Raw genomic sequence first — 27,751 nt, 5'->3', positions numbered from 1 at the left:
ATTTTCGCCGTTGTTTGTTTCATGGTGTTTCACTCTAGCATTATTAACTACAGAAGCACGAGCATAACCCGGTATCGTTCGGTTAAAAATCATCCACCATCTTCCACCCCCCATACGCTGCCCAACATGCACAGGATGTTGCGGGGTGGTATGTTTTTTTTATGCTGCCACACACCACACAACCAAGGAAAATGCGTTGCTTCAGTGTGTGTGTGTGTTTTATGCGTTCAAAATGTGCACAGGTGAAGCAGATGTGGTTGCGTGCGGTTGTGTGCGTGTGCATTTGCTCTCAACTCGCGCAGAGCACGCTTTGTATGGTGCACGAACGAACAAAGAAGAAAGCAAATGATGCTTCCCAACTCGCTCGCCCGTTTAATCTCGCTCTCCTTTTCTATCGCACGCGCGATTGCTTGCCGACAAGCGTTTGGTACCGTAGTGGTGGTAGTGTTGTGTCCGATCGCGCAGTATTCGCAGGCAAGTGTGCTTCTCTTCTCTCTTTCATCTGACGCTTCTCTCATTCCGTGTTGAACGTTCGTGGTGTGAAGAGGCGTTTAATTCCCGTGAGTTTTGTTTGCTCCGATGAAGGAGGATTTGGTGTACCGTTTTTCCTACTAGTATACCCCACCCAGGGGGCCGGGAGGATAATTTTGCACCAGCACAGAGTCCCCCTTCAGTTCGGAAGATCAGCCATTTTCGACTGGAACTCAGGAACAGTGTGTGCTTGTGTGGTGTGCCTGTGTGTGACTGAAAATTGTGTTCTAAGTGTACAAAGAAAATCGAATCTATGCTTCTTAGTGGAAAATAATTTGCCCAAGTGCATCGAAAAAGGCTGCTAAAGAGAGGGAGGAAGAGGTGAACGGGGGATGGTGACACTGCATACGTGCGAGGGATGTGTCACCAAGCGTGCATTGTGGGCTTTCTGGCCTTTTTGAGCTTCTTCTCGACGTATCTTCACGGGATGTGACAAACGCGCCCTCCCCACCGGTGTATTGTGTGAATCATGGATAGCTCGATGAATGTATAGTGTTTTCAAGCAAATCAGTGACAAAGCACCATAAGGGACGGATGGTTACCACCCCACCCAACCCATCCAAACACGTATTTCCTCCTCCAGGTCGCAGGACGTTAGTTTCGGAACATGGAAGTGCACAAAACGTTAGACAATGAACCAGCGCCATGACCCCTTTTGATTTTCCTTCCTCAACCCCCATAAGGGGAGGAGGCTGTGGGCTGTACGCGGGATATATCTCCCTGCAGAAATAGTTCGCTTGCGCTTTAGTTCGCTCCTGTACACCAGCATCAACGATTCCGGGAGTAGACGTACGAGCTTCGGAGAAGGGGGGGGGGGGGGGGAAGGGTGATGGATATCCATAGAAGGGAAAATTATCCCTGATCTTCTCAACAAGAAAACCAGTGTTTGAGCATTTTCCGAGCATAACCTTCTCGCTCTCTGCTGTCTCTCTCTCTCTCTTTTTCTGTCTCAATTTCTGTGGGTGGATTTTCTTGTCTTCCGAGGGAATTGATCCCTGGCGCGGTCGGAACTGCTTCTTCCCCTGGACTAATGGCACACTCACTACCCACCATCTCCCCTCTCCACCCAAAACATCCGCTCGATGGGGTCGGTCGGTGGTAAACTTGTCCGGTTTTTGGAGCAGTGCCGCGATCTTCATCTTCTGCGAAGTGTAGCAGCAGTTTTCCGCGTTTTATCGGGGTGTGTTGTACGCTTTCCTCCAACGAGGTCAGTGTTCAATTTTGACCGTTGCTTTTTTTTATGATAGGCCATTCTGAGGCTGTCGATTTGAATTTTTTACACCTGACTTGGCATGAGAGGCTTTACGCTCATTCGCTACCGTTTTTTTTCTCTTCTTATACGCCTTTTTTTGTGTCGTTTTACTCGAAGCCTTTGGGTGCTAGAGAAGCGTTAGATGTATTGTTTTCTTTTATGTTGTTATAACGCGTCTTCACCACATATCTATCGGCTCTCTTGCGAAGCCGGTCAAATTGCATGCACCAGAAGAAAATGGTAGACATTTTCGGACATTATAAGCGTTGGGCGACTACCCAAAAGATTGAGCGATTCTGTCAATACCTTCGAGGTTCGGCTCCCTGGAAGAACAGATCTTCCAGATTGATCTGCTTTTGAAAAAAAAAAAAAAGGTGCCACTACCTGTGCTGTATAGTAGCTTAGCAAAGAAGCAGGATTAAAACTGATTCCTCTTCATTATCTTTACCCAATCCTGCAACAGCCAAACCAGGGCAAGCAAGAGAGTTAATGCGTCTGAAACTAGTTTTGTACCCTTTTAAAGTGTTTCCGATAAATTTGTGCCCAGACCGACACGTTCTCGTTCTTAGCTTAGACCGACAGGTACAATCTTAGCTTCTTCTAGCACATCGGTTTTTGCAGACAGGGGCCCCATGCCCTAGCCTGCAGATTTTGTTTCCTTCCCATACGGTATTACCCATAATATTCGCCATTAAGTCCACAGCCATTCACATTCGCGCAAGCTAGCCTCACTGTGCCCGTGCGGAAGTCTTATCGTCGTTATACCGCAGGTCCAAAAGGAAGAGGACTCCGACCCGGCCAGCTAGAAGAGCGTTTTTACCGGTTTTTCGTCCTGCGTGTCACATTGCCGCCAACCACCGGCTTTTTCCTTATGTCGTAGGGTCCTATTCGAGACGATTTCTGTCTCTGCCCACGTTTATTCGTATTTTACTTTATGAACTCGTTTCCCTCGGTCTCGGTGGCGTGTCCCACGTTTGGTGGGTTGTTCGACACGGTGCGTGTGTGTGTGTGTACCTGTAGTTGCGCGTGCGTCTCCGCTACGCATTCGAACTGGAAGGCGCAACGTGTGAAAGATGTATGAAATACGCAACCATCACTGAACAAAGTAGCAAAAGTTTGTACCGATCGGGAGACAACAAGAAAAGCTCTCAATGAAGAGGTTGCTGCCGCTGCCGACCTGATGAGGAGAATTCTTTTCCATTAGAATCAACTGCCGCGGAACTCCTCCGACCATCGGCAATGAAAACGACTAGTTCTGAAACGAGTACCAATAGCCAAGAGTCGTCCCTCGTAAAAGAAAATCACGACCTAACCTCTAACAAACGAAGACGCGCGAAAGAGGGAACTAACATGAGGACGGGATCACCACACCACCAACTTCTTCAGCATGGTATCCACAAGGGGGCAGAAATGCAGCTACGGCGCGGCACCCTAAAGTTTGTATATTGCAGACTCCGATGAAAAGCTGTTGGTAGCAGTTTTTTGTTGTTGTTGATGTTGTGTATGCCAATGCCTTCCGTTCCGTTGAGTTTATCGTGTGAAGAAGGCAAGTAAGCCAGCCCAAGCGAATTTTACACTGTGGACAGGATCGAGCCCACAGTCGAGTCTCGAGCAGAGTGTGCTGCTGCCAGGAGAAGCGTCATTTTGTGCGTTAAGGGCTAAGTAAACTTGCGTGGACGTAAGATACGGATCAACAAAACATTTAGGGAAGAAAACGAAAGAAGGGAGAGCGGAGAGAGAGAGAGAGAGAGAGAGAGAGAGAGAGAAGAAGGGAAGAATAAAAATAGGAAGTATCGGTAGCAGAGAGTCGTGTAATACGAGCCGTTTAATGGCTATCAAAAAATGCAAACTTTGCTATAATTTTCCAAACTGTAATAAGCCACTACACTGCGGTCAGGTCGACCGGTTTTCCGAGAAGAAATTTTTTGGCTGGTGCATCAACAATCCATTAAAAAAAAGCTTTTCCCTTCATCTTTATGTTTCATGTGGCAGGAATTTGTGGAACGACCGAGTTGTTCAAGCGCAAGTGTTTTGTGTCGAGAAGTGCGTGCGAATCAATCAAAGTGATTATTAACACAATTGTTCAGTGAGTCAAGAAGGTGTGTGTGTGACGAAAAAGTGTTGGTGAAATACCGAGGATTAAGCTAGTTTGACGGGCTGTTGTGGGGGAGAACACATTCGACAAAACTCCGGGCACTCAAAGTGCATCAGAATCACTAGTAAAAAAGAGTGTTGAGTACAGGAAACTCCTCGTGGATCGACAAGCAAACCTCACAAAGTGTGGCCTTTATTTTCAAAAGTAAGTAAATATATTATCATATCGTTTAATAACAAGTCTTAAGGCGGGGAGGTACATCTTCTCGCCTGTGGGTGTGTTAAGCAATAATGGCCTTTTTGTGGGTTTATCTCTTGCTCTTAAGCGAGTGGCGGCGTGATTGCAAAGATCCCTGAATGTCAACAGTTGTGACTCAGAAGCGAACCATTCGTTCTGTTACAAAGCTTTTAATAACAGGGGGGAGTATTCGATTTTTTCTCTCTCCTTTTTTTTTTGAAGGGTTTTTCTTATCCATGCTCTGAAGTTTCAACGTCCCAACATTGCTTATTGCAATCAAATTTTCTTGCAAAAAAAAAAAGGCGGAAAAGGAAATGGGAGCAACATTGGAATACGATATTCTCAACCTGGCTCGCCTGGGAGCAGCAGCAGTCTGACTTTTAGCCGTGACATGTCAAAACTCTCCTTCCTAACCATATCATCTTACGCGTCCGTGAAGCTCCTCGTACCATGCATGATGCACTTGGCATGTGCATGATATGCTTGTGTGTCTTCTGGCTGTCTATCACGGCTCAAGAACACGACATTTTGGGTTGGTCCCGAATCCCCGATCCGGACACGGGACGCACGCGAGTGAAACGTTCCACGAAGGGGCTTCCCTGACAAATACACATCATGTTTCAAACTGGGTAATTATGGGTCGTGTAGCTTTAGCCAGAGATCGGTCCGCTTTTCCTAACCTACAGGATGAGGGCCAAAGAGGTGTATGATTGGAGGGGCCGGCAAGTCGTGAAATGAAACGCACAATTTCAACATAATTGGCATTCGGGAGGGGGGTTGTCTGCACAGAGAGGACGGTTGTATTTGAGTGTGGCAATGTTTTTGTCTATGCTTCCCTTTTGAGCGCGGTCTGCAAACAGCTTTCTTAATTTTGCATTTGGCGAAGCGAAATTTCATTGCAACGGGCGCGCGCAATGTACAAACAGTTACGGGGATTTTTTTTGTTTTTTTTTAACAAAAAGAAAAAAAAGCTGCCAGCATTCCATTTTCTGCGATCGAGAGTAAGATCGGTGTATTCAGTTTGCGGTTTGAGAGCATTTTTTTTTTTTGGTTTTGTTTCTTAACAAGATCAACATGATTCACTTGACTGAGCGTAATGCTTTGTTCGATATCCAAAAAAGTTGACGAGATATATGAGATTGATACGCGCACTTTTGGTGTGGCTGTGCGTTTTCATTAGTCAGCAATACTTTTCATCCCTTTTACACCTTTTTCTTCTACGCACCCTCTTCCACAAGTAACAGTGTTTAAGGGACAAAGCAACACAGCACATTGCGCTGCTATCTAACAAGCTGTTTTGTTTCACTTTTGTTGGCTTGGTGTCGTGGTGGGGTTTGGAATGTTGAGGAGAGCGGTCGAAGAAGTAAACAAATGAATCTTTTTTCTTCCATCAAGCTGTAGTGAAAAGGGTGGATCGTTGTATGCTCCCTACTGCTGCGGCTGCTACTGCTGTGGTAAATCCAAGGGTATGATGAAAAATTTCTACTCGAAGCATTTGCCACTCATTGGATCGCTACAAGAAGCTACAAAAAAAGATAGCAAGAAAAAATCATCCATTTGAACGAACAACGTACAATAAACAGTGTTTCCAGATGATGATGATGATGATGCAGATGGATAGTTCACCACTAACGACTCATGGGAAATTCCTAAGCCTTTGTTAGTAAAGTTCATGACAGTACCTAACATTGCAGAGGAGAAAGCTTGTTAGTTTTCAACAAAACTGCTACACAGAGTGTAACACTCTTACGTAAACTTTAAATTTAATGACATTAAAACGTACCGAACACACCCTAACTGTTACTTCTTTCTTTTTTCGAGTTTGAATTTTAATATATGCGAAAATGAAACACACATCTCATCCGTAACTCTATTTTAATGTGGAGCAGTGTCAGTTAAATTGTACCAATTTTCTGTTCATTGAGTATTCCAGAATTGATATTGGGTCTTTAAGCATTATTTGCACAGCCACAGAGAACCACAGCCACAAAATACATCAAATTTTACTCTGGCGCGTACATTATGAAAATCTATTGATGGCCACAAAGCAACGGAAAGCGCTTTGGATGAATTTTTCTTCGCGTGGGAAGAAATCCGCCAAGGAGCAGCTGTTCCACTGGTTCGTAAGAAAACACGAAGCGGTACACTTATCTGCGGTGTTTCTCCGGGCTACCAAGAGAAGAGCTGGACCCACCCGACGAACACACGCGACCGTCAATGATGATGATGAAAAGATAAACGCTTTTAACACACTCCAACCAGAAAGCATCGCATAGTGTAGTGGAGGAAAAGAATCATCACCAAAGAAAGAGGCTTAAGTGCAGCAGCAACAGCAACTCCTTCTTCAACCATGTTTTTACTGTTGGGTTGACGCTTCGTCTCGAAAAATTGGCCTGCGAAGTGTGTATGACAGATGACTCCTTTTGTGTGGCTATCAGCGCGCGGATCATCGTGTTGCACTACTTAATTCAATTGTAATAGTTAGAGGCCACTTTTGTTGGACGAGCTTCCCTAACCGTGGGAGTAAGTGATTTTTCGAAGAGAAAGTGTGGCCTTTGTTGCATGCACTACTAGTTGAGCTGTACTATGTTCATCTGCGTAAATAAGGATTCTATTAATTTCGTGGATGGATCCATAGAACATTCTCCTGGTGCTTGTTATCTAACCAGTTCTTCACCGCTTTCTCTGTTTAGCTCCGGTCCTGCCGTGTGAAGTAGTGATGGGTAAATCTTCATTATTCTCGGAGGCAACTCCGGAGCAATTACTCTGGAATTATTGCTCCGAGTGCATCCAGAGTGCACTTCGGATCAATTGCAGGTAACTGGTTTTACTTCGGATTCAAAATCGAAATCGAAATCCCTGTCGATGCCGGTGAAACTCCGCATTCTCCCAAACAAAAAAAAAGTATTTGTTCTGTGACACAAAATTGTTGGCAATAAATTCGTTTTGTTGATTCTGTTTTTGCTTCATTATTAACGACTACTTCAAAGTTAAATTTTCCTCCTTAGCGTTCCTTTACTGTACTGTTTTCTGCTGTATTTACTATGCGTTGGTTTCATAATTATGTTGTAGAAATATCTTTTTTTTAATTTGCTTCCTCCCAATCGATTCCGTTTCTCCGTGAACATTTCCTTTGTTTTTTAGAACATCCTTTCGCATGGGACAGTGGTGTCTGGCAATTTTAAATACTTTTACGTTAACAATTCAACAATGGGGTACATTTATGACATGTGGATTATTATCACAAATACTTTTTTTTTGGGGGGAATGCGGAATTACTTCGGCATCGACAGGGATTTCAATTCAATTTTGAATCCGAAGTATAATCAGTTACCTGTAATTGATTCCGCAGTACACTCCGGATTACTACGGAGTTACTCGGGTTTTTACACATCGAAGTTGAAGTAGTTTCATTAATCCACTCCGGAGTTCCCATCACTAGTGTGAAAACAGGGGTCGCTGTTGTCTCAATACCGATCCGCCCCTATCTAATTAATTATAACATCTTTCTACTCATTTTTCGACACAAGTGCATAAAGAAACGCATTCCTGAGTAATATGGCGTTCGTTCAAGTGAAGTGATGCATCAGATGAACATTTCTTTTGCACGGACACTTGACAATTGGAGGCCAGTGAAGATGGAGAGATATTTCTGTGTTTGCCTAATACAATCCGTACAGCAAAGGTGTGTCACCTACCTACTCCTCCTGAAACATATGACACATTCGATGCGAATTCGACGGCCAGACAAAGGATCGTAATAAGCGCACCGAAGTCAAGGTTACCGATCGTCTTCTACCATCCATCGATCCATCTTCCAAACCTGACCAGACACTCTCGCTCCCTGTGCTTGTGCGGAACAGGATCAAATACACAGCACGACGACGCTGCCGCCGCAACCCTCTAGGCGCAGCAGAGGAGACGAGTTTTCGAAGTGTCGCGATTTGCATAGCAAGCTCGCTATCAGCGGCCTAGGATCGTATTGCTTCGGAGTTTGGATGACGGTGTGTCCGGCGATCGTCCACACTCATTCAATGTCAACTACTGGGCGTCGACCATCGTGATCATCATCAGCGTGTCATGATTGGTTTGCGCCATTGTTGTCCGCATGGAATGACAATCGGCATCCGTACAATCGCACGCATATTTGCAAGTACGATCGCTGGGGGAGGAAGCGTCTTCCACACAATTTCTTCACCCTTCTTCGATGTCTCAATAATATAGCGATCGTCCAGCAGTTTGTGCAGGATTTGTGTCTTTTTTCTCCCCCGTATTCGCATTTCACAAACAAAATCAATCCGGCTAGACAGACAGCACGGTGCGCGACAAATAACAAATATTGTACCATCCTTTGTTCGCGGGTCTGGTTTGAATTTTGCGTTGCGAGGGAAGGATACGTACAAAACATTGCGTGTGAGATTGGTTTGCGTCAGCAGAGCGTTATTTTATATTTTCTTTTATGGCACACTGGAAGAAATTCCATACCACCCAGTCGGTCAGTTTTTGCTACTACGGAGTTGGATTATTTGCTAGCGGCTGAAAGAGATGCCTCAAGTGGGGAAGGACTTTGGAAAAAAAAAACTGTAAACACAAGGGTAGGGTGGGTCAGATTTGTAAGCAAAAAAGGGAAGCATCACACCAATTGATTATTCATGGCCCAGTGGAATGTCCGTTCGCAGTGGAATGTTGTGGAATGTTGTGGAGTTTAACGCGCATCCGATAGCGAAAGTGCTAGAATTGTGTTTTAAAGTTTTCAAACGTACGCGCGCGGCTTTGGGGGGGGGGGGGGGGTGTTGGTGGTGGTTTATCGCCAAGTGACGTGCGCTGTGTCGACCCGACCGACGGACCGAACCTGATGCGTAGTTTTTCCGTATTCCTGTTCCATCGCTCGTCGTCCTCTCCTCCACAGCAACGCAACACACCACCATGTCCCATCATTCATTTTTAAAGGGTTTATCTCTGTTGAACCAGTTTGAGCAGCCCATGCTTTTGAAGGTCACACCTTGGCCGTTTGTTCATGTGAGGTGGTTACAAATCTGTCTGATGTTTTTATTTTGTGGAATTTTTGTTTTTACTTGTTACCGAAGCTGTGTGTGCTTTACGAGGGGGAGCTTTGTTTTGTGGTGAAGTTTAGTTTGGGTGGAATTTTTAAACACATTGAAATCATCAACAACGAAGCATGGTGTGGCATGTAAGTTTTTGCACGAAAATTGGTAAAAGGTCTGGAGTAAATATTCTTCCTTATTTTGACTTAACTACCTACTAAGATAACGCCACAGAATTGCTGGTATACCACGTAGTTGGATTGTCAAGTTTACCTCACTACGAGGGAACAAAGTCCGGATGAGATTTGAACTCCGATCCTGCTGTATGAAGACCGGCCCAATTGTTGCTATACTACCAAGCCGCCATGGGTTGGCGAATATAGGAGATGCTTTTATGCGTAATTGAGTCTTTAAATCCCTTGAATTTACTTTTTATTTTTACAACTGAGATCCTAAGATTATTGGAGGCAAATTAGGCTTCAGTTGATACAATTGCTTGGAACATAGGGAACTCTGTAAACTCGCACATGTTAGTGTATACTTTAGCCATATTTAATTTCCAGACGAAGGGTCCTAGAGCGCGTTCCAAAACTCTGTGTTTAAATGGAAGCATATAAACAGACGAGCGATTCGACTGTTTGTTTACGAAGCTGACGGGGGCGAAAGGGACCGTAAATTTATTTGTGTAACGTTAGGCCAATGGTACTGCGGGGCTCAGGCTAAAGGGATATCTGGTGCTAATGTGCTGCACACAAGCTGATCGAACGGATAGATTCTAACGTGGAAAGGGATCACTCGGGCCCATGTCAACGCCTAGCAAACCCGCAGCACCATAATGTACTCTGGCAAGAAAGATGGTTGAAAACCAATAGAGTTGTTAGTTGTAAAGCCCGTGTGTGTGTCGATACTACTGACCAACCGCATTAAATTCTAGCGAATGGTGTATTTCTACCCGGTCCAAACCTCATACTGTACGCACATACGGCAACACCCATCGAGAGGTTAGTCTGGGTTGTTATTTTATGTGTTTTGTTTTCCACATCATCACATGATGCAGTCCCTACTGTCCGTGTATGTGTGTGTATATATCTATTTTATCTGGCTGGAAACATCTTTGGACTTCCGGTTTTCGCGCTCCCCGGACAACAAATAGCCTTGGAGCGGGAATTATCTAGCATTGCGCGGCAGGCTAGCTTTGGCTGGCTGTTAGAGGCTAATAGATATTTCCCTTCCTATACTCTGTTGCGCGCTCTGCTTCATTCTTTTTTTTTTTCTTGCTGATCGAGTGTAGCACAATATGGTGGGCTTATATGGCGGGTGGGCTACAACACACACACACTCCTCCAGAACTGATACTCCAAAACGCCGCGCATATGCAGCCATTTTTGCTACGGTTAATATCCGCCGTGTTTGGTGAGTGCGTTAGATGCGTGCATACGAACTCTTTTTCGGAGGTCGGTTAAAAGGCGTTGTTGATTATTTATATAGATTCGGGTGGAGTCCACGTGGCTTGCCGGTTAATGGCCTTTTGCTTTTCGTTCTGGTTGAGAGATCTCCAGTTGGTAGTTGGGTTTAGACCTCATTCATTCCACCCACACACACACACACTCTCTCTATCTCTAACCCGCAGTAGAATCGCCACATTCTTTCCCGTCATCTGTGGTGGATAGTTTTTCATCCTTTGCGCTTATGGCAGCAATTTTATTATCGGCGGAGATCATCGTGGGTTTTGTTGTACTGTTTTATTGCGGCTGCTATTCTTTCTGCAACCTTTTTCCGTACAGCGTAAGCAATCCAACAGCAAAAAAAAAATGAGTTGCGAATGTGTTAGATTGAGATGAGATTCATTTGAAATGTTGTTTGGGCTGTGTAGCATGTTTCATAAAATTTTGGAAGTCGTAAATTTATAGCCGCTTAGCGGGAGTCCCACCAGCTCGACAAGAGCCAGGATGCTACAATGCTATTTCGGATGGAAAACAATGCTGTACATCGCCATTTTTTAAATAGTTGTCTGATATTTTTATACCAAACCATCCATTTTGGATTTTATTATTGATAAAATAACTCAAGTGTGTGCCACATACATTCATCTTGCTGTCAGTGCATGAACAATTTAAGCCTCAATGGCATAAGAACAACATTCGTCTGTGCGTGACTTCTTAGTGGGCGGGATGGCAGTGAAAAGTTGTCGACATGATAATTTATGGTGGCCGATCTTCCGATCTGTTGATGAATTTAAAATTGAAAAGAAAAAGGACCATACACATTCACACACACCGAGCCCTTTCTCATCGCTCGTTTGCCCACGTTTTTCGGTGGCGTTTTGCATTACAACGGTGGATAAAAAGGGTTCTTTTTACCTTCGCCTTATTATCTTATTGTCTCGTTAAGTTGGGCCTGATTCCTTGATTCCCGAGGCGTTGAACATTGTACAGTATAAAAAGGGAAAAAAGGGAAAAGAAAGACAGAAAGTGTGGTAGCTTTCCAAAACCATCTCTTCGGCTTCAGCTCCAGATGGATCTAGTTACATCCTACACGCGGCGTGCTGTGCCACGCGAAGTGATAGTGTTCTTTCTCGCCAGCGACAACACTCGCCTCAAACACGGAAGACAATTATGAATAAAACATGGAGTTAAAAGTAATGTTGGTTAACCCTTGGCCACGTGCAACGGGGGCGTCATGATTGTATGATTGTACTTTTTTTTTGTATGCTTTGTACACCTTTCTTCGTCGTCAGGAGGGAGGTTTTATTTTACTCTGTCCAAATTTTTGCCTGCTTTGGGCAGGATGAGTCATGGTTGGCTAAACATGCGTTTTTGAACAGCTTGCCCGGAATCAGGCTTTCCCTTTCTACAATTGTTATACATTAAAGATACTCACTTTAGAGTAGATTTGGTGGAAAATGTCAATTAAGGCGAAGTGTTCTAAGGGAGGTTCAAACCTAAGTGTTTTTCTAGTGAAAAATCATCATCATCAGTTCTACTAGGTCTCTCGCCGGTCATCGAATGGTTTACTGGACTTGCTGATGCCACATAGTTGGATAGTCTTGGATAGTGGATATGAATCCCGGTACTACCATCTGAAGAACTGTTGCGCCTCCACCCACCGTACCATCAGTCGTTATCTTCTTCTTCTTCTTAGCTTAACGACCTCTAAGGTCATGCCGACCATCGAAAATGGCTTTAACGGCAGTCTAGATGCCGATACCACGTAGTTAGTTAGTCAGTCCCCACTACGGGGGGACGGTCCAGATGGGATTTGAACCCGGTCCTCCCGTTTGAAGACCGGCACCGCTGTCGCCTAAACCACCGGTCGCCCCAAGTCGTTATATATTGTTAAAATTCAATATGTTAAGTATATGACAGCTACATGTTACAACAAATAAAATATATTTTGCTTCTAATTTAAGATCTGAGGCATTTCGGGGAATGAGGCAAATGTTTTTGTTGGAGTCGTACCACGAAGATACTAATCGACGGTACAAAAAGATCTTAAAAGCTCAACATTGCACAATAGTTGAGTCTGTAGCGTATCAATCTCGATGGTTCCGATGGAAATCTTCGCAAAGATCGTTCACGTACGCATCCTAAAGGCGGTGAGGATTCTGAGGAATTCCATCAGAAAAAATGAGAGCGAACAGTTGACGCAGCTGCGAGGTCATCCGAAATGAAACAGCTTCCCGGAGTGCCCGTTCCCACTCGACATCGTCTTGCAAAAGTCTGGGTGCAATAGCCTGTTGAAAGGAAGCACAAATGGTACCTTCTACTGTGCGTAGATCCCTAAATGACGATGGACCCTTTCGATGGCACAGCATTAACTGAAGGCAGTTCCGTTACATCTGCGACATAGGTTCGTAAACATGCAGAAGACCACGATATCCACGTAATCCACTGTTTCCTAGGACCGTTGTACCTTAGCAGTCGTCGGGTTGGCTTTGCAAACCGATAAAGGGCCGGAACTTCTTGATATCGCAATGTGCATGCGGCAGGATCGTTGGCTATCAGCTCAGAAAATCGCGTTCGCATAGTGTGATGCATTGGCGGATTAAACTATGGGCAGAGGGGCAGAGGGGCCTCGCTGAGCAGGGATGCCTCGATTCATTGATCAGGGAGCCTCACGGGAACCCCGATGGGAATTATACACCATAGGATGTGTTATTGCAGAGCAACATTGTCAGATATCATGAATACGGAGTAGCTTCACATCCAAGTAGGGGTAAAGTCTAGTCTAGTCCACGGTGTCGTCCTTTTGAATACAATTTGTGTGGGGAAAAATTTAACATCCAAGTAGTTGCAAAATTTGTATAGCGACGATATGCATTTTTCTATGACCATTTTGATATCGATTGGCTCTTGTGATGAAACTTAAACGTGTCCAATGTAAACACAATTTTCCACACGAAAGCCACACCCTTAAACTATGCTCCCCGAAGTGTTATTATATTGAAGTCCATCAGCTTCGTTGCTTTGGCAGGAATATTCTTCGTCCCATTTCCGAAGAGCAGCTAGAGAGAAAGAAAGGGCAGCATCACCAGCTACCGAAGAAATTATCTAAACTTTCTCAAAATCCCATTTTTGATCTTTAATCCTTTTACTCGCTTTCCACCACGCATGACCCCCGGGACAGAGAACATTCGTAAGCACAAATTTATTGCCGGAAACGAGTCCTTCGTCGACTTTGAATTGAACCTTAGATGCCTTGCCTGGCGTGCCGTTGTTAGGGATGATAAGAAATCTAGCGTTGATGCGAGGGTTGGTGTTGATTACATGTCACAAAGATTAATTGATTCTTAGGCCAAAATTCTGTAACTTCTCTATCGCCGCAGGAATGCTGCCCCCTAGTGTACAGTTAGGCGCGAGCATCCGATGAAGATAGATCGATGATTGTGTGAGATGTTTTTATGCATCAAAGTGAAAAATTGCTCCTTGATCTGTTGTTTGATTGCTTTGCAGAAGGTAAAAAGATGATGATAGAGTGTGTAAAGAAATTATAAATCAATCCTTGGTGATGCATGTTTCGTAAACATTTCCAACAGTTATACAATTTTCGACCTTTTCCAAGATTCTTATTATATTCTTCTAAGCATTCCGGGGTTCGTCTCTTATTTTTCGTGGCATTACCACCCCTCTCTCGGTAACGGATGAGGAAAGCGAACGGAAATACCCGGTTCCGGAAATGGAAACGAAATGACGTCTTCTTCTGTGCGTGGCTGTGTGTCTCTTTGCTGGAATCAAATCGGGATTCTCGTCTTCACGCGCAGCTCCCACTTGACGTGATACGAATCAGCAGTTATGTTGCTTTTGCTCACTTCTCTATTCCTATTTACCTTCGTGCTGCACACTCGCCCAGGGCCAAAACAGCGGATGTAATGTTATTGAAATATTAATTTCTTTCCCAAACGTTTGTGTTCTCCTCTACTTGACTTTGCCTGGTGGTGGCTTTCACAGCTACTATTTGTTCGGGTTCTGTTGAAGAGTGTTATGCGCTCAGCCACACTTCTTCTACTCGTACGTTAGCGTTCGAGAGTATGAAGTCATAATTCATTCGCAAGAGCACGAGCACTAGCGCTCGATTGCAACTGATTCCGTATTTTGGACCACGTTTCCTCGATGCGGTGGCATAGGCACACTTGATATTCAGGAAACGATTCCAAATCTTCACATACTTTCCTTGTGATTTCTGTGCGATGTTGGCATGTGATGTGTGCGACATTGATTGGCTATCACGATAGCTCCAGCCTATATAATGCCAAATAAGTCTGGAAGGAAACTGTTGATGGTTCAATGGTTTGGGTTCGGGGGTGTAAGTACGTGATTTGTCCATTGGAAAGATGGGGGAAACTGATGATGAGCAATGCACTATTTGCTATCAATTTTAGCTATTTTAATACTGAAATAAAAGCAACTACAGATGATGTCTGCATCCAGCAAGATGGACTTCTCATTCCTGACAGTTTTAAGCAGTGTAATTTGAAGGAAGATGGTAAGAGGTGTTATCAAATTATGCTAATATTACGAACGTGACATTTAGGTTAGACATTCTTGAGCACGGGACCGAAATAGATAGATCAACTTCTTCTCGTTGGTGGAACGCTTGGAGGTTAGCAAATACTGATTACTGTTGTACTGTTTTTGTGTACACTTTGCGTGCGTCTATTGATAAGACAAAGATTTCGCGTGGTACACTCGTAACAGAGTTATAAGCATAATCTACTCCTTACTCGTTTTTGGTGGTGCATGCTGGAATGGAAGATTTTTTTTTCAGTTCATGTGGATTTAGAAGTTGGAACAACTGCAATTCGGGGGCAGTATTTGCTTTTACTTCGCAACTTTCAACCACTAGTTTTGGAGCAAGAAGTGTTGCGACTAATATTGCTGCTGGAAATTACCTAACATGGGAATGCTTGTGAACCAGTCCGGGAGTTATTCTTGACCGCGTTTGTACAATAATCAAGCACTGAAAATGTGCTCGTGCCACAGATCAATTTGCACATGAAAAAGCCAACCAAATGTCGTGACTTTTGCAAAAATTTGATTAGCATTCATGTTATTCGTTCGCTTTGACTACGGCGGTGGGCCTTTTCCTTGTGTTTGGCTTGACTGGTGAAGTAAGATGTGAGATCTAGAGTGCTAGAAAAAGAGGGGCAACAACGTTGGTGCTTTGCGTGGCTCTGCTGTTATCGAGACATTCTTTGGATCCGAGGATCTTTTAGTGCGCAATAAATGTCGATCACGAATCAAATTGCTGCTACTCCGTGTTAATGAAGTTTGATGCTGTTTGGTGCACGTGCACACAAATCTCCGGTCCGGAATGCATTTTTGCAGTGTGTAAGTGGTGGTTCGCTCATTAAACATCAGAAAATTGATTAGTTCTGTCAGCTACGGTGTGTGTGTGTGTAGGAACCCCTCTCTGGTTGGTATTGCTGCGGTACTGATAAGGGAGCGACCAGTGTTGTTTCGCTGTCAGTGGCAGTTGTTCGTTGCAATGCTTCTTAGTTGTTTGTTTTTTTTTTGTGTTCTGTAGGGCTTTTTTTTAATTTTGCGGATATTAGAGTGTTCATTAGCGCAGTTCCACACCGCCAATATATGTGTGTGTGCATTGCGTCGCCCCAATCGCCGACCCCCCATAGTCACGTATCAATTCTACGGTCCAGCTGTAAACGGACTGAGTCGAGAAGGTGTCGACAGGGTGAGGGTTGTGGATGCTATTTTTATGACCATCATTTTATGGAGCCTTCGACCGGATGGCTCGTCGGTCGACCAACGGCAATAGTTGGTGCGGGTTTGGTTTGGACGAAATTCCTGTTTCGGTGTGTTTGACTGAATTTGCATACTAATCGCGCCTGGTGTGTCATCGGCTGAAGTTCTTAGCCTAGCCTTCCCTATCCAAAGAAGAGGAAGTATGTTGATTCTCGGTGGCGTTTGCACTTAACGTATTCGCTTGTGTGTGTTTTTTGTCATGTGTCGAAAGCCACAACTCTTTTTACGAGACATTGAAGTACCTTCTGCCCATGTCATATGCCGGTTGTGGCGTTTTGTTTGTGCATGCCGGAAGTATCATTGTCACATGTTTCATTTTCCTGCATGAGACGTTTTGAAAAGTGATAAAGCTGTTTTTTTGTGTTTAATGTTGATGTTTTTTTGTTTTGTTCGACTTACTAAACCTTTCAGCAAGAGACTACGACCTCGACGAGCAAGAAGATATCGACGTAGGCCAAAAGAATTCACCAAAGGAAACCCTTGAAGTGTCTGGCTATTGAATAATTCAAGGTATCGCAAAAGTTGGTTAACTTAGAGCCTATTTTTATTAATTTGAAACTAAAATTTGTGCATTGGAGTTTTTTGATCAAAAGAAAAGAATACAAAATAGACATTGTGTTATAACATTAATATCGGTTTTATGAGCATTTAAGGCGATCGCTCTAGTAATACAACATACGGGAACGAAATTAACGAGTTCTGAGGATTTAAGGCCAGAAATAAACTCGTACGGATTAGTCACGTTCTGTTTCGTTCGCTGCTGCTTTTGCCATTTTTTCTTTAATGCTCGGCAAACTCCACCAAACCAAAAGAGGTAGAGTTGTGTCACCAGATGCATTCTCTCGGAACTTTGCTCTTCACGGATGTTCGCATTTACACCGCGAGTTGAAGAAGGATGGCTCGTTCCCGGTGCTCCCCAACTTGTCAAGCAGCAGCAACAACCTGGTGTGGTAAACATTCAGTGCCGTCGACCGCCACAAGGTCATTAACGATGGATGCGCGAACGCGGACGACAAATGCATGGAAAAATGTATGTATGTATGCATGCACCGAGCGTTCTCTGGTGCTCCCCCATTTGCCGGGTGTGCAGCAGAACACAGCAGCTGCTGCTACTTGAGCTCTGCCCCCAGCTTCACAGCACACCCCGCCGTTGATGTTGCTGTGGTGCTTTCCCATTGCGTAAACCGGAGGTTCTGCTGGTCCTTCCCTTTGCTTTTGTGCCATTTAAAGGAAGGAAGCTTCATCGTGGTGGAGGTTTTGTCTCCACAACATATGGTGCACACTGCCCAGCAGCAGCAACAGCAGCACCAGCAGAACCTAGCAGACATATTAAGTTTGTTCGTACACATGTGGCGTGAAAGAATAACGACAAAGAATATGAAACCAAACCGGTATTTTTGGTGTTTGGTACATACGAAATAGATTAGTAAATTAAACCCTCCCCGGGCACGTTGATGAAGTCAGCGAAGTAGATAAAGTCTAGCTGATGTTGGCTAATCAAAGTCGTTTCTTTTCAACGAGACGGTTTGTAAAATCATTATTGCTGTTTACTTTGTTTATCAAGTCATTTTGGAGCTTTTGGGAATGAAAATATTTCCCAAAATATTGAATTTCTTGCAGTAGAATCTTCTCGGACATTTTAGGATTCAAGCAGTTCAAAATAGTACAATGGAAAATTAAAAATATTTCGGCCTAGTACACACATCTGTGTAAAGCTCTATTTTACCGCTAGATTATTCTTGTAGTTCTTCCCAATGCCAACTTTGGTGGAATTCTCCCACGTTAAGAATCCACGTGCAGGTTAGCGATTTGACAAATCACGTTCATTTGGAGTTATTTTCTAGATTGCCGTTCAAACGTATAGCTGTGGCGCTCCACCTTCTCTAATCGACAATCACACAGTGTTACCGTCAAGAGTCCCGTTCACTTTGGGCTCGGTCCATGAAGGGGGATGACTTAGAAAATTGTGTTGTGTGGTGTGCTGAGAATTGCACGCGGTACTCGACAACTTTGTATGTGCTGCGCCTATTTTCTCACACCTTCCGGTACTTCCTACCTCTGGTAGTTCAATCAGGCTGCAATAGAGAACGCTGGCTTCATGATATTCTTGAATATGGGCAGTTTTTCCCTGCAACTTCACCCCATCTGCTGCTGGCTTTATTTCGTTTCACCCGTATCACTTGTAGCGCGTACCTGATGGATTCTTCAACAGTGATCGGACACTGTTTTCTTTGCCAGCACCGTCGGTCCCGGAATTACTAAAAGCCAACCATCAAAACATAATAACAACAAGATTACCGCGTTAATGTACGGTTATGTGCGCGAGCGGGCGCGCTCTAGCTCTATACGCTGATTAAACATAACGGTTTATGACACACCGGCTTCCTGGCTTCTTGCACGTCCCGGCATTGCCATCGTCGTTGCCGTAATCGGCGGTTCGTGAACACACGGACTGTGGTGGTTGGGTTGGTCTAGGTTTAGGGATGAATTTTTGAAGCAAGCATTCGAACGTGTCATTCTGTCTATCGGTTGCATCCCCTGCACAGTGTCGACCCCCCCGGAAGAGAGGGCCAAATCGGACATTTCCATTACCTTTGAGAAACTTCCTGTCGTGCTCGACCCGTTGATGGTCGATGTAAACGCTTTGCCGAGAAGTCCCATGCACAGGGGTTGACCTGCAAAATAAAAAGCAACAAAGCGTGCACCACCAGATGTGGTTGTCAATTTTTCTTGAGAAAAAAAACGCCTGACGTACAAGAATTGCAGCAACTCACTGGAAAGCATGTGCGATTGGTTAGATACCTTTAAGCTTTATTTAAAAAAAAACAGCTTATTTTTGATGAGTTATGTTCCGCACACCGGCAAGTATGCTCGTGCCAAACATTCCCAAGTACACCCACCAGCATCGTGAAATGCTGATTTAATGTTATTGCTATGCTGTGTTGTGGTGCTTGTTTAATTGAAATTGTTAGAACATTCTCACACATTTTAGCGCCACTGGTGTAGCAATTGCACGATTGGTGTCGCTTAGGCGCTGAATCACCTTCCCATTCCTCCATCGCTGGATTTTATTATGGTTGCGTTGTCAGCTAAAAATCAAAATAGAGCCAATGGTGGTGTGAATCATTCAACTCACGACGAATTTTAAAGGGATTTAGCTGAAATTGGCTCTTGCTCATAGGTGTTGGTGGTTTAATTTGCCGTTTTCCTCCGAAAACGTGGTGACGATCAACACCGGCGACTCATCTTAGTATAGTTATCAGGAATTGTTGTGCTGTAATAACGTTTTTTTTTACAGGGAAGCATTTAAATGTGGTCGTAAAATTTGATTATGCAAAGCAAGGTAGTAAAATGATGTATTGGATGGACGTACTTTAATTTAGGCAAATAAATAATTTTTCTTTTAATTTGCTTAGTGGAGATTAAGTAGACTTAAGTAGACGATTTTTTGTTATTAGGAATTAAGCAAAAAATAAACAATGTTATTAACTAATTTGTATAATCATACAAACAATTTAGATTTGTACATAAACATAGTTATTACAAATTGTTCATAAAACGTAATAAAACCGACCACAATTTTATGAACTCTTCACACTGAATAAGCTCCATTTAGTGCACAGTTGTATTTTACTCCAAGGCCGCATTTGGAAAGGTTTTGCGCATGTAACTGTGTTGCCTTTTTATTCCAAAAGGCATAAAATGTGATAGCCCTATTTTGTTTGTGGTCGATGGGGGAAAAGGGTTTGATGACGGCTTGTTCTGCTTGTCAGCGCATTTCAATGGCGCGATGATGGGTGGTACACCGAGTGACATTGACAGGGGGTGAGCCCGGGATAGGAAATATAGGGTTTTGGTATTTATACACAGCCCATGTATGGAGTAAAAGTCGCGACTGCACTGAATGAAGACATTTACGAAATTGCTTGTTCTGGCAAGTGATTTTAATGATAACCTGAAATGGGAAACATTTTGTGGCTTTATACGTTTGTTATATTTTAGGAACAATCTTGCTTGCGTGTTAGCCTTCGAGGTGAGGCACAAACAAGCCTTTAGTAAATATGCATATTGTAGGATGAAACTGTGCCCACTGTTAACCGTTTGGCATTATCACCATCTTCATCAATTCTGCCTGAACTAACGATACAAATATTCGTCTCGATTGCAACTGACTATAGAATATTAAAAAAAAAAAAAACGAAAGAAGGAACGAATTGACGTCAGCAGCTCATTATGTGTAACCGCTTTAGTTATGGCACAAAGTAATGGATTGCTCTGGCATCATCACTTGACCGTTACCATGATCATTAATCTTGAAATTGAATTCCAATAGCTATGTATACGACCTTGGTGGGTGCGTTGGGAGTTTTTATTGGAATTTGTTGAAAGTGGTTTTGCTGTGGATCGTTTTGAACAACTTTGTTTCACTTGTTACTTGTATGATAAGTTAATATATCGTTTAGTTTCCACCGCGGAATGGTTTTTTTCCGTTTAGTTAAAAAAAACTCCATTGATTTAAAACAAAATTCTTGACCTTAAAGCAACACTTCTAATAATTAAATTCTTTCTATCTTTACAGATAAAAGCTTCATCAGAAAAATAAAAGATGGGACTGGCACAGAGTAAGCGTTCGGTAAACATAACCACAGATCCGGCCAAGGAGGGTGTGGTCGCCGAAGGAACTGGAAAGCTGGAAAAGATTGGAGAAGTGGATCAGCTGAAGGCACAAGCTAATGGTGATACTCAACACAACGATGGCGAAAATGTGAGTGTTTATCAATCAAAACCAAACCCAAAACCCTATGCCTTAAAAGATAATTGTTTGATAAATTATTTATTTATGTATCTGCTCGATTATTTAAGTAATTCGATCGCAAGCAACACAATTTGTTGAATTTAATTTTTATATAAATATTTAAATATCACCATAATTTACCTTCGAGTTTATTTCGACAATTTTACAAAGTTTTTTATTTACTTATTTGAATCTAAAAATACTTGGAGAAGCTCTCCTATTACGACAAAACTGTTTCCGTAATAATTTTGGAATGTCCCATGCATTATGGAACCGACCACCACCCCGCGTCGTAGCGAGCACTGACCTACCGCACGCAATCCGAGACCTTGGCATTCGTTTCAATGGGTGTTGTGTGTTGTGTTATGAACTTGTCTTGTCGTCGACGGTCCAAAGCAGCGGAACGGGTGTCGGTTTTTGTTACGGTTGTACAGAAAAAGGCACAGAAAGAGAAACCACTTTTAGTAGTGCCATAATCCTATGAAATATTTCTCCGAACGCGAGAAAAGGCGTAGGAGGAAAATGGATTAAAATAACACCAAGGCGCGGGCGCGCGCGCACGCCCTGGCTGTTGCTCTCCGTGGACGTGAGAAAGTAACATGGTGTGCATATTAGATGCATAATTTATTAGTAACAGTGCAGCAGATATTAAATAGAGGTGATAATTTTCACGATTTTCGCCGCGTAGCGTGTATCGTGAGCTTTGTTTTGCTTGACTTTTGTGGCGTGTTGGTGCAGCACGTTTCATACGAGATGCAGATAGTTTCTGTCAAATATTTCAATTATTTATAGCAACCACTAAACGGTTGATTATAGAAGCGATTTGGTTGAACAAACTATCTTTAAACATTTGTTTCAATACTTGCCGCGTTGCACTTGTCTTGTCCCTCTATCTATACAACATATAAAAGGGACAGGTTTGCTTCTTTTCTTATTGAACGTTTTGGGGTGCACGTGCAGACGACGCTTGCGGCAAAGCGTTAAATAAATCTCTCGCTTCTCCTGGGGGAAAGGAATGCCAGCGGAGAAATACCGGTCGCGTTGGAAAACATGATCGTAAATTAAAGAATTTATTTTTAAAGATTTTCAAACCAAGAATCAGGAAGTAACTTCCCGAGGGTTTTTGTACGGCTTTACGGAGGCTTGGCTTACCTTGCTTGCCTTTGTATTTTATTGGTGCCTTTGCTTACTTTAACACTCAACATTTTACTTCCTTCCTGTTTTATTTGAAAAATGCAATAATGCATCTATAGTCGTTGTTACATAGAGTTAAATCGTAGTACAAAAGCTAATAAAAATGAAGTACAATTGGTGATTTAGAAAAGGTTTTTTTTCTGGTCGTTTGTGGATGAATTTTCTTCCCATATCACGACGCATCATGCACGCATTCGCCGGACGCGACGGATAAACAAATACGCCTTTTGAGGTTCGATATTTTCTGTATCCTCGTTTTTCCCCCCTTTTTTTTTTTTTTTTTTTTTGGAAGCAACATAAAACGGTTCACGCTGTACAACGCCCCGTGTGAGAATGAAACTCGCTCGCCAGTGCTTCCCTATTGCGTGACTTATAGACGTTAAATAATCGTTTAGAACCTGTGAAAGATGAGACGAACGACCGTGGATAGAAAATTATAATGCTGGCGTGAAAAAGGTTTGCTGCGGGCTGCTCGGGTTAGCCCCGCCGGTGTTCCATTTGCTGCCAGCTAATTAGAGAAAGTTCAATCGTTAGTTATGGAATTGCTTTTTGACGGGATTTTTACTTTTCCTCCGTTGCTTGCCCTGTTGTGTTCCGCGGGAAGGTACGGATGCTACCGGCGTGTTGTTGGTGTGATGCGTGGCGGTGGTGGCCAGGTTCAAGTTCAATTTGAAACGTGATACCGTCTCGCGTGGTCGTTATGTAATAAATGATACGCATAGAAAAAAAAGGGGGAATTAACACGAGCATCGTGGAATTCGGTGTTTTCTTGTGCGGTTTATAGACCATCCGTGGGGGTATAGTGAGATGATCAGGATCGGCAGCTAATGTTTATGAAAGATAAATTTAAATCTGATCATGATTTGTTTCCGTCTGTGTGGAAGTTTATCAGGTTCTAATCTTTTATGTCTGGTTTGGAACCATCTTTCTCGATTAAAGCAACTGTAATTTTGTATAATGCAGTCCATGGGACAAGAACACAATCATATACAGCGGAATAGTAATAATCAATCATCCACTTCTTATATTAGGCTGTTTAATAGGCGAATGCGGTCTCTAAGACTCAAAACCTCTGTAAATAAACGAAGATTAGGCTGTTCCAAAATGTACTGGCAAATCTTCTCTAGCTTCTAATTGTCTGCGCATTTATATTTGGACAATACAAAGTTGGGAAACCGTAAAAAGCAACTAAATGACAAGTTCCACATTATCCTAAAATCTGTCAAAAATTCTCGCCATGAATCCATGCATAGAGAGGCAGAGGCAGAGTTAATATTGTTCCTTCCAATACTTCTTTCAATTTTCTTGATTTTACAATGACCTATAATAACTAGTTTACGCCGGCCATCGAATGGGCTGACTAAACTTGTTGATACCACGTAGTTGAATAGTGAGTCCTCACTACGGGGTCCACTCATTTAAACTCTGCTACGGTCGTGTGAAGAAAGGGCCACCCTTATCTTTTCAATAATTGTAAACGAGGTTTTGTCTTCTCGTACAGTTTGTTCTAAGCGAAAATACACTTTCAAATGCAACGCATATAATTGCAAAAATGTTCTTTTACGTAACAAAAAGACATCCTTCCATTGTAATGTTGCGTGAGAAACACGTTCGTTTCTTTCTGTGTTTCCAATTGTTCTAATCAAAGCATGGCGGACGGTAATGATTACCAGCAAACGATCTCAATTAAGTCTCTTCGTGCTAAAATCAGCCAACGAAGTAAGAGAATGGCTGATTGTTTCTAAATATAATGTTTTGGTGCGTTTGTTGCACCAGGAAGCGCCGTGACGTTTGCGCCTTTTCTTCAATGGATGTCGATTGGTTTGTAGACGTTGCGTGCATTTCTAGCGTAAGATAGATAGTACTGATGCTTTTTTTTGCTTGCATTGCGTTTTTTTCTTCTTGAAATTCCTATTTGAAGCAAAACATTGCAGGTACTTCCTATGTAAAATCGCATAGGAAGAGTGCTTTGGGGATGCACCGATTTACTGCTAGACAAACAGTCTAAATATATTTCATTCTCCAACAGAAAGTGGTTTTGAACGAGCCAACGATCAAACAAGCACAATCTGATTACAGCTTGTCCCTATTTAACACCCCAGGAACAAAAAAAAAAAAAAACGATGATCCTTTTTTAAAGGGTTACACCGTGTGTCGACTAAATACACCGCCCGGGGAAGGTTATCCGAACTGTGTCGGACGCTGTTGTACGCAATGTCCCGTAATTATAGGGAGTTCGCAAGAGCTAAATCAAGATTGCTCTGTGAGGCGTTGAGCCGGAATATACGGTTCTTGCTTCGTTGCAGTTTTGCGAATTGAAGCGTGCATAATAGTTATCGTCAGTTGACGATGTTTTCTGTGCGATACCGACGTCTGCTGCGTATCGGTGTGCTGTGCGAAAGTGTTCTCCACCGGAGCAGCGTACACGCGCGTGTGTGTGTGTGTGGTTAGGATGGATTGGATACTCGTGAGAAAAAAGGGAAACTTAACCGTTTGCAGCGGAATGAAGCAAACAGCAGAGCAGCATGTTGAGGGTACACATTACGCTCTATGTTCGCACTTTTCACCGGCACAGAAGCACGCGTATGCGTACATGTTTGATTGATAGCTTTCTAAATCATTTACCCCTTAGTGTACCCCGCAAACAGTAGTAATGGCCAGAGGGATCGTTTTCCCATTCGGAAAGGGGGTACGTGTGTTATGTGCGGGAAGTAACATTCTAACGGTAATGATTACTTTCGAGATTTAATGCTCGGTTGGGTCCACCACACTGTGGGTGCATCTTGTACCTTTCGATTGGAATCTTGGTGAGTGAAGTTTTAACGCTCGCACGCACATATCATTCAGGCATATTGGGCTCACCCGATTCTACTGCAATAATGGGGGCTGGTAGGAAAAATGGACAAAAATATATCTTTTTTTTTAATGTCTAGATAATGAGTAACTCTGATTTGGAAGTTTCAAAGATTATGCTACGGAGGAGAGCAAAATGGTTGAGCTGTGTTCTTCTACTTGGCTTAAGACCTACTTAGGTCTCGGCGGAATTTGAGAACTCCGGTCCTGCCGTGTGGAGTCTTCACGCGCGTCTATCACTTCCCCAGCGGGAAATGAACCGCCTAGCTCTGTTGCAGAAGATGGAGAACATGTGAGCTGTGTTATAAAAGAAGCAATATTTCACACAAACCAACCAAAAAACGAATCGAACATCGCTAGTTGATCTGAAAACCCCTGTAAAGCAAGCATGATCGGTAGTAAACACAATTATTGTAGTAATTATAATTTGTGTTTTGTAGTTACGTGAAGTGGCCACAAGAATATTAAAAAATTTGATGTCAGCCTTGCTACCAGCCGATGTCCAAAAAGCGCTTTTCGAAGCAGCTTTTGTAATTGTATCAATCAAAACTACCAAATGTGATCTTCTTTCTAGCGCCATGGCTACTTTAAGGCTGGTATTCTAACGTGAATTCAAATCTAATTAATTGGATGTTTATGATTTCGATTCGATTTATCGATCCACTCCTCCACAAATGTAAAGATGCATTGCCAGGTTAGCAATAGTTAACCGTAAACAAGATTAACTTGGAACACGAAATGAAGCGGCCCACGAACTCGGCAAGATAATAAGACATTAATTGGGAGTGACGTAAACGAGCAATCAAAATACCCTGAAATCCTCGATTTGTTGTCCGTTTTTTTGTTTTGTTTTGGGAAGGTTTGTTTTCAAACTTCATCAACTGCGTTACTTACGCGTTTACGTAGAACACGCACGCGACTGCCATGAGCCGAAAGCGTGTTCCAATGTATTTTACGGAAGATGATTGATCAAAGTGCAGAGCGAGAGAGAGGCCAACCAACATAGCTGTGTGCAGCTGACCGGCCACAGCAGTGCACCCCCAGACATCGAGGTTCAGTTGTTTTGTTCTCATTTAAAATAATCACGATCATAACTGTACCTCGATCGCGGGATGGCGCTTAATGTCTCTCCCCCCCCCCCCCTTTTTTTGTTGTTGTTTCGCTTTACTTTAATTGCATAGCGTGGCGCCCCATTGCGCGTTACTGCTCGACTACCGATGCCGGAAAGTAAAAAGCCAAAGTGCATTGCGAGATTGGAAACGGCGCGCATTTTATTTCTCTTTGTCAGCCCAGGAACCTTTCACGTTTCATCCCGTGCATCTGGCAGGCTAATGGTGTGCATGATCATAATTCTTTCTTACTCTCTTCGACCCGCGTGTTCGTCCTGTTGCTCCGTTTGGTTTGTTGATTTTGTGCGGAAAGGTTGTGCACTCGGGCACACGATGGTTGTTCTATTGCGTTTCGCTCCTGGCCTAGACTCTGGTGACGGGAGATAATGAAACAAGCGTTGCCTTTTTGCTGAGGTTATGCTCCAGACACCAGAACCCAGCCAACGCGTGATAGCGTCCTGGTGAAAATGGGTTTGCCTAGAGTAGTGCCAAGGGAGATGATTGGTGTAATTAGTATTTTGCGTCGTTTGCACATCTGCCCACGCCGATTGACAGTGATTCATCCCTTGGCCACAGTTATCTGCATGCACATGACACTCGTCGACCGGGTTGAGAACTGATTTGTAAATATTTTTAAATTATGAAGTGATGCATAAGGATTATCAATGGCGTTCCACTAAATGTGATAATGGTGGGACCTATCAGTGGCGGTTGGTGCGTGTTACAGTGCGGGTCATCGCGCAATATGAAGGTCTCTTCCCAGTCGATAGAGCGATAGACTGTTGACTTTCTTTCCCATAATCATTATAGGTGCAGTGTGAATTTGTTGGAATGAGCAGAACTGACAACAAATAGGCGCCTAAATATAATCTACTTATTTTCCTGTGTTGCATCATCGAAAGCCAGATAACGTTTGAATCGTTAAGCAGGTTCTAATTTAGGTTTGATTGCATTTATTGATTATTGAAGCCAAAACACGCTGCACCAGTTGTGGGATTAACGGGCATGAGATTGTAAGTGGCTTCGTCGTCCAAAGGGCATCGGCGTATGCAATGGACTGTGTTGTTGCAAAGAGTGTTGAAGCAGTACACAGACGGGACTAACTATTTCTTTCACGGATGAAGGCATTATAGTTTGGTTCATCATTATAATATCAAAATTAGGCCCTCTTAAAAAGGATCTCTTTCACTCTTCTCGACTTAACGACCTTCTAGGTCCCGAGAATGACTAATTGCTTACTAGATTTGCTGATACCACGTAGCTAGACGGTCCGATTGGGATTTAATTCCCGGTCTTGCCGTGTGAAGCACGGCGCAGCTTTCGCATCAACGGCCCTGAACGGCTCCCAAAGGGTACTGTCTCCTAAAAAAAATACTCCGAA

At 43.2% G+C, this 27,751-nt stretch overlaps 1 protein-coding gene across 3 annotated transcripts in view; it reads left to right on the top strand.

Moving 5' to 3' along the window:
* The window catches only part of LOC126564033 (A-kinase anchor protein 200-like), a 50,897-nt gene that overhangs the window by 8,001 nt on the left and 15,145 nt on the right, over positions 1–27,751 (top strand). For 2 of the 3 annotated variants that reach the window (XM_050220937.1, XM_050220935.1), the window contains exons 1-2: positions 4,042–4,082; positions 20,999–21,184. In XM_050220937.1, the coding sequence (XP_050076894.1) occupies positions 21,026–21,184 (159 nt within the window). In that variant the 5' untranslated portion in view covers positions 4,042–4,082; positions 20,999–21,025. Of the gene's footprint in view, positions 1–4,041; positions 4,083–20,998; positions 21,185–27,751 lie in introns of those variants that run through there. The other variant, XM_050220936.1, reaches the window with a different exon arrangement.

The sequence above is a fragment of the Anopheles maculipalpis genome, chromosome 3RL (genome assembly GCF_943734695.1).
Source record: "Anopheles maculipalpis chromosome 3RL, idAnoMacuDA_375_x, whole genome shotgun sequence".
Classification (NCBI taxonomy): domain Eukaryota; kingdom Metazoa; phylum Arthropoda; class Insecta; order Diptera; family Culicidae; genus Anopheles; species Anopheles maculipalpis.
This window is presented reverse-complemented; position numbering and strand designations above follow the sequence as displayed.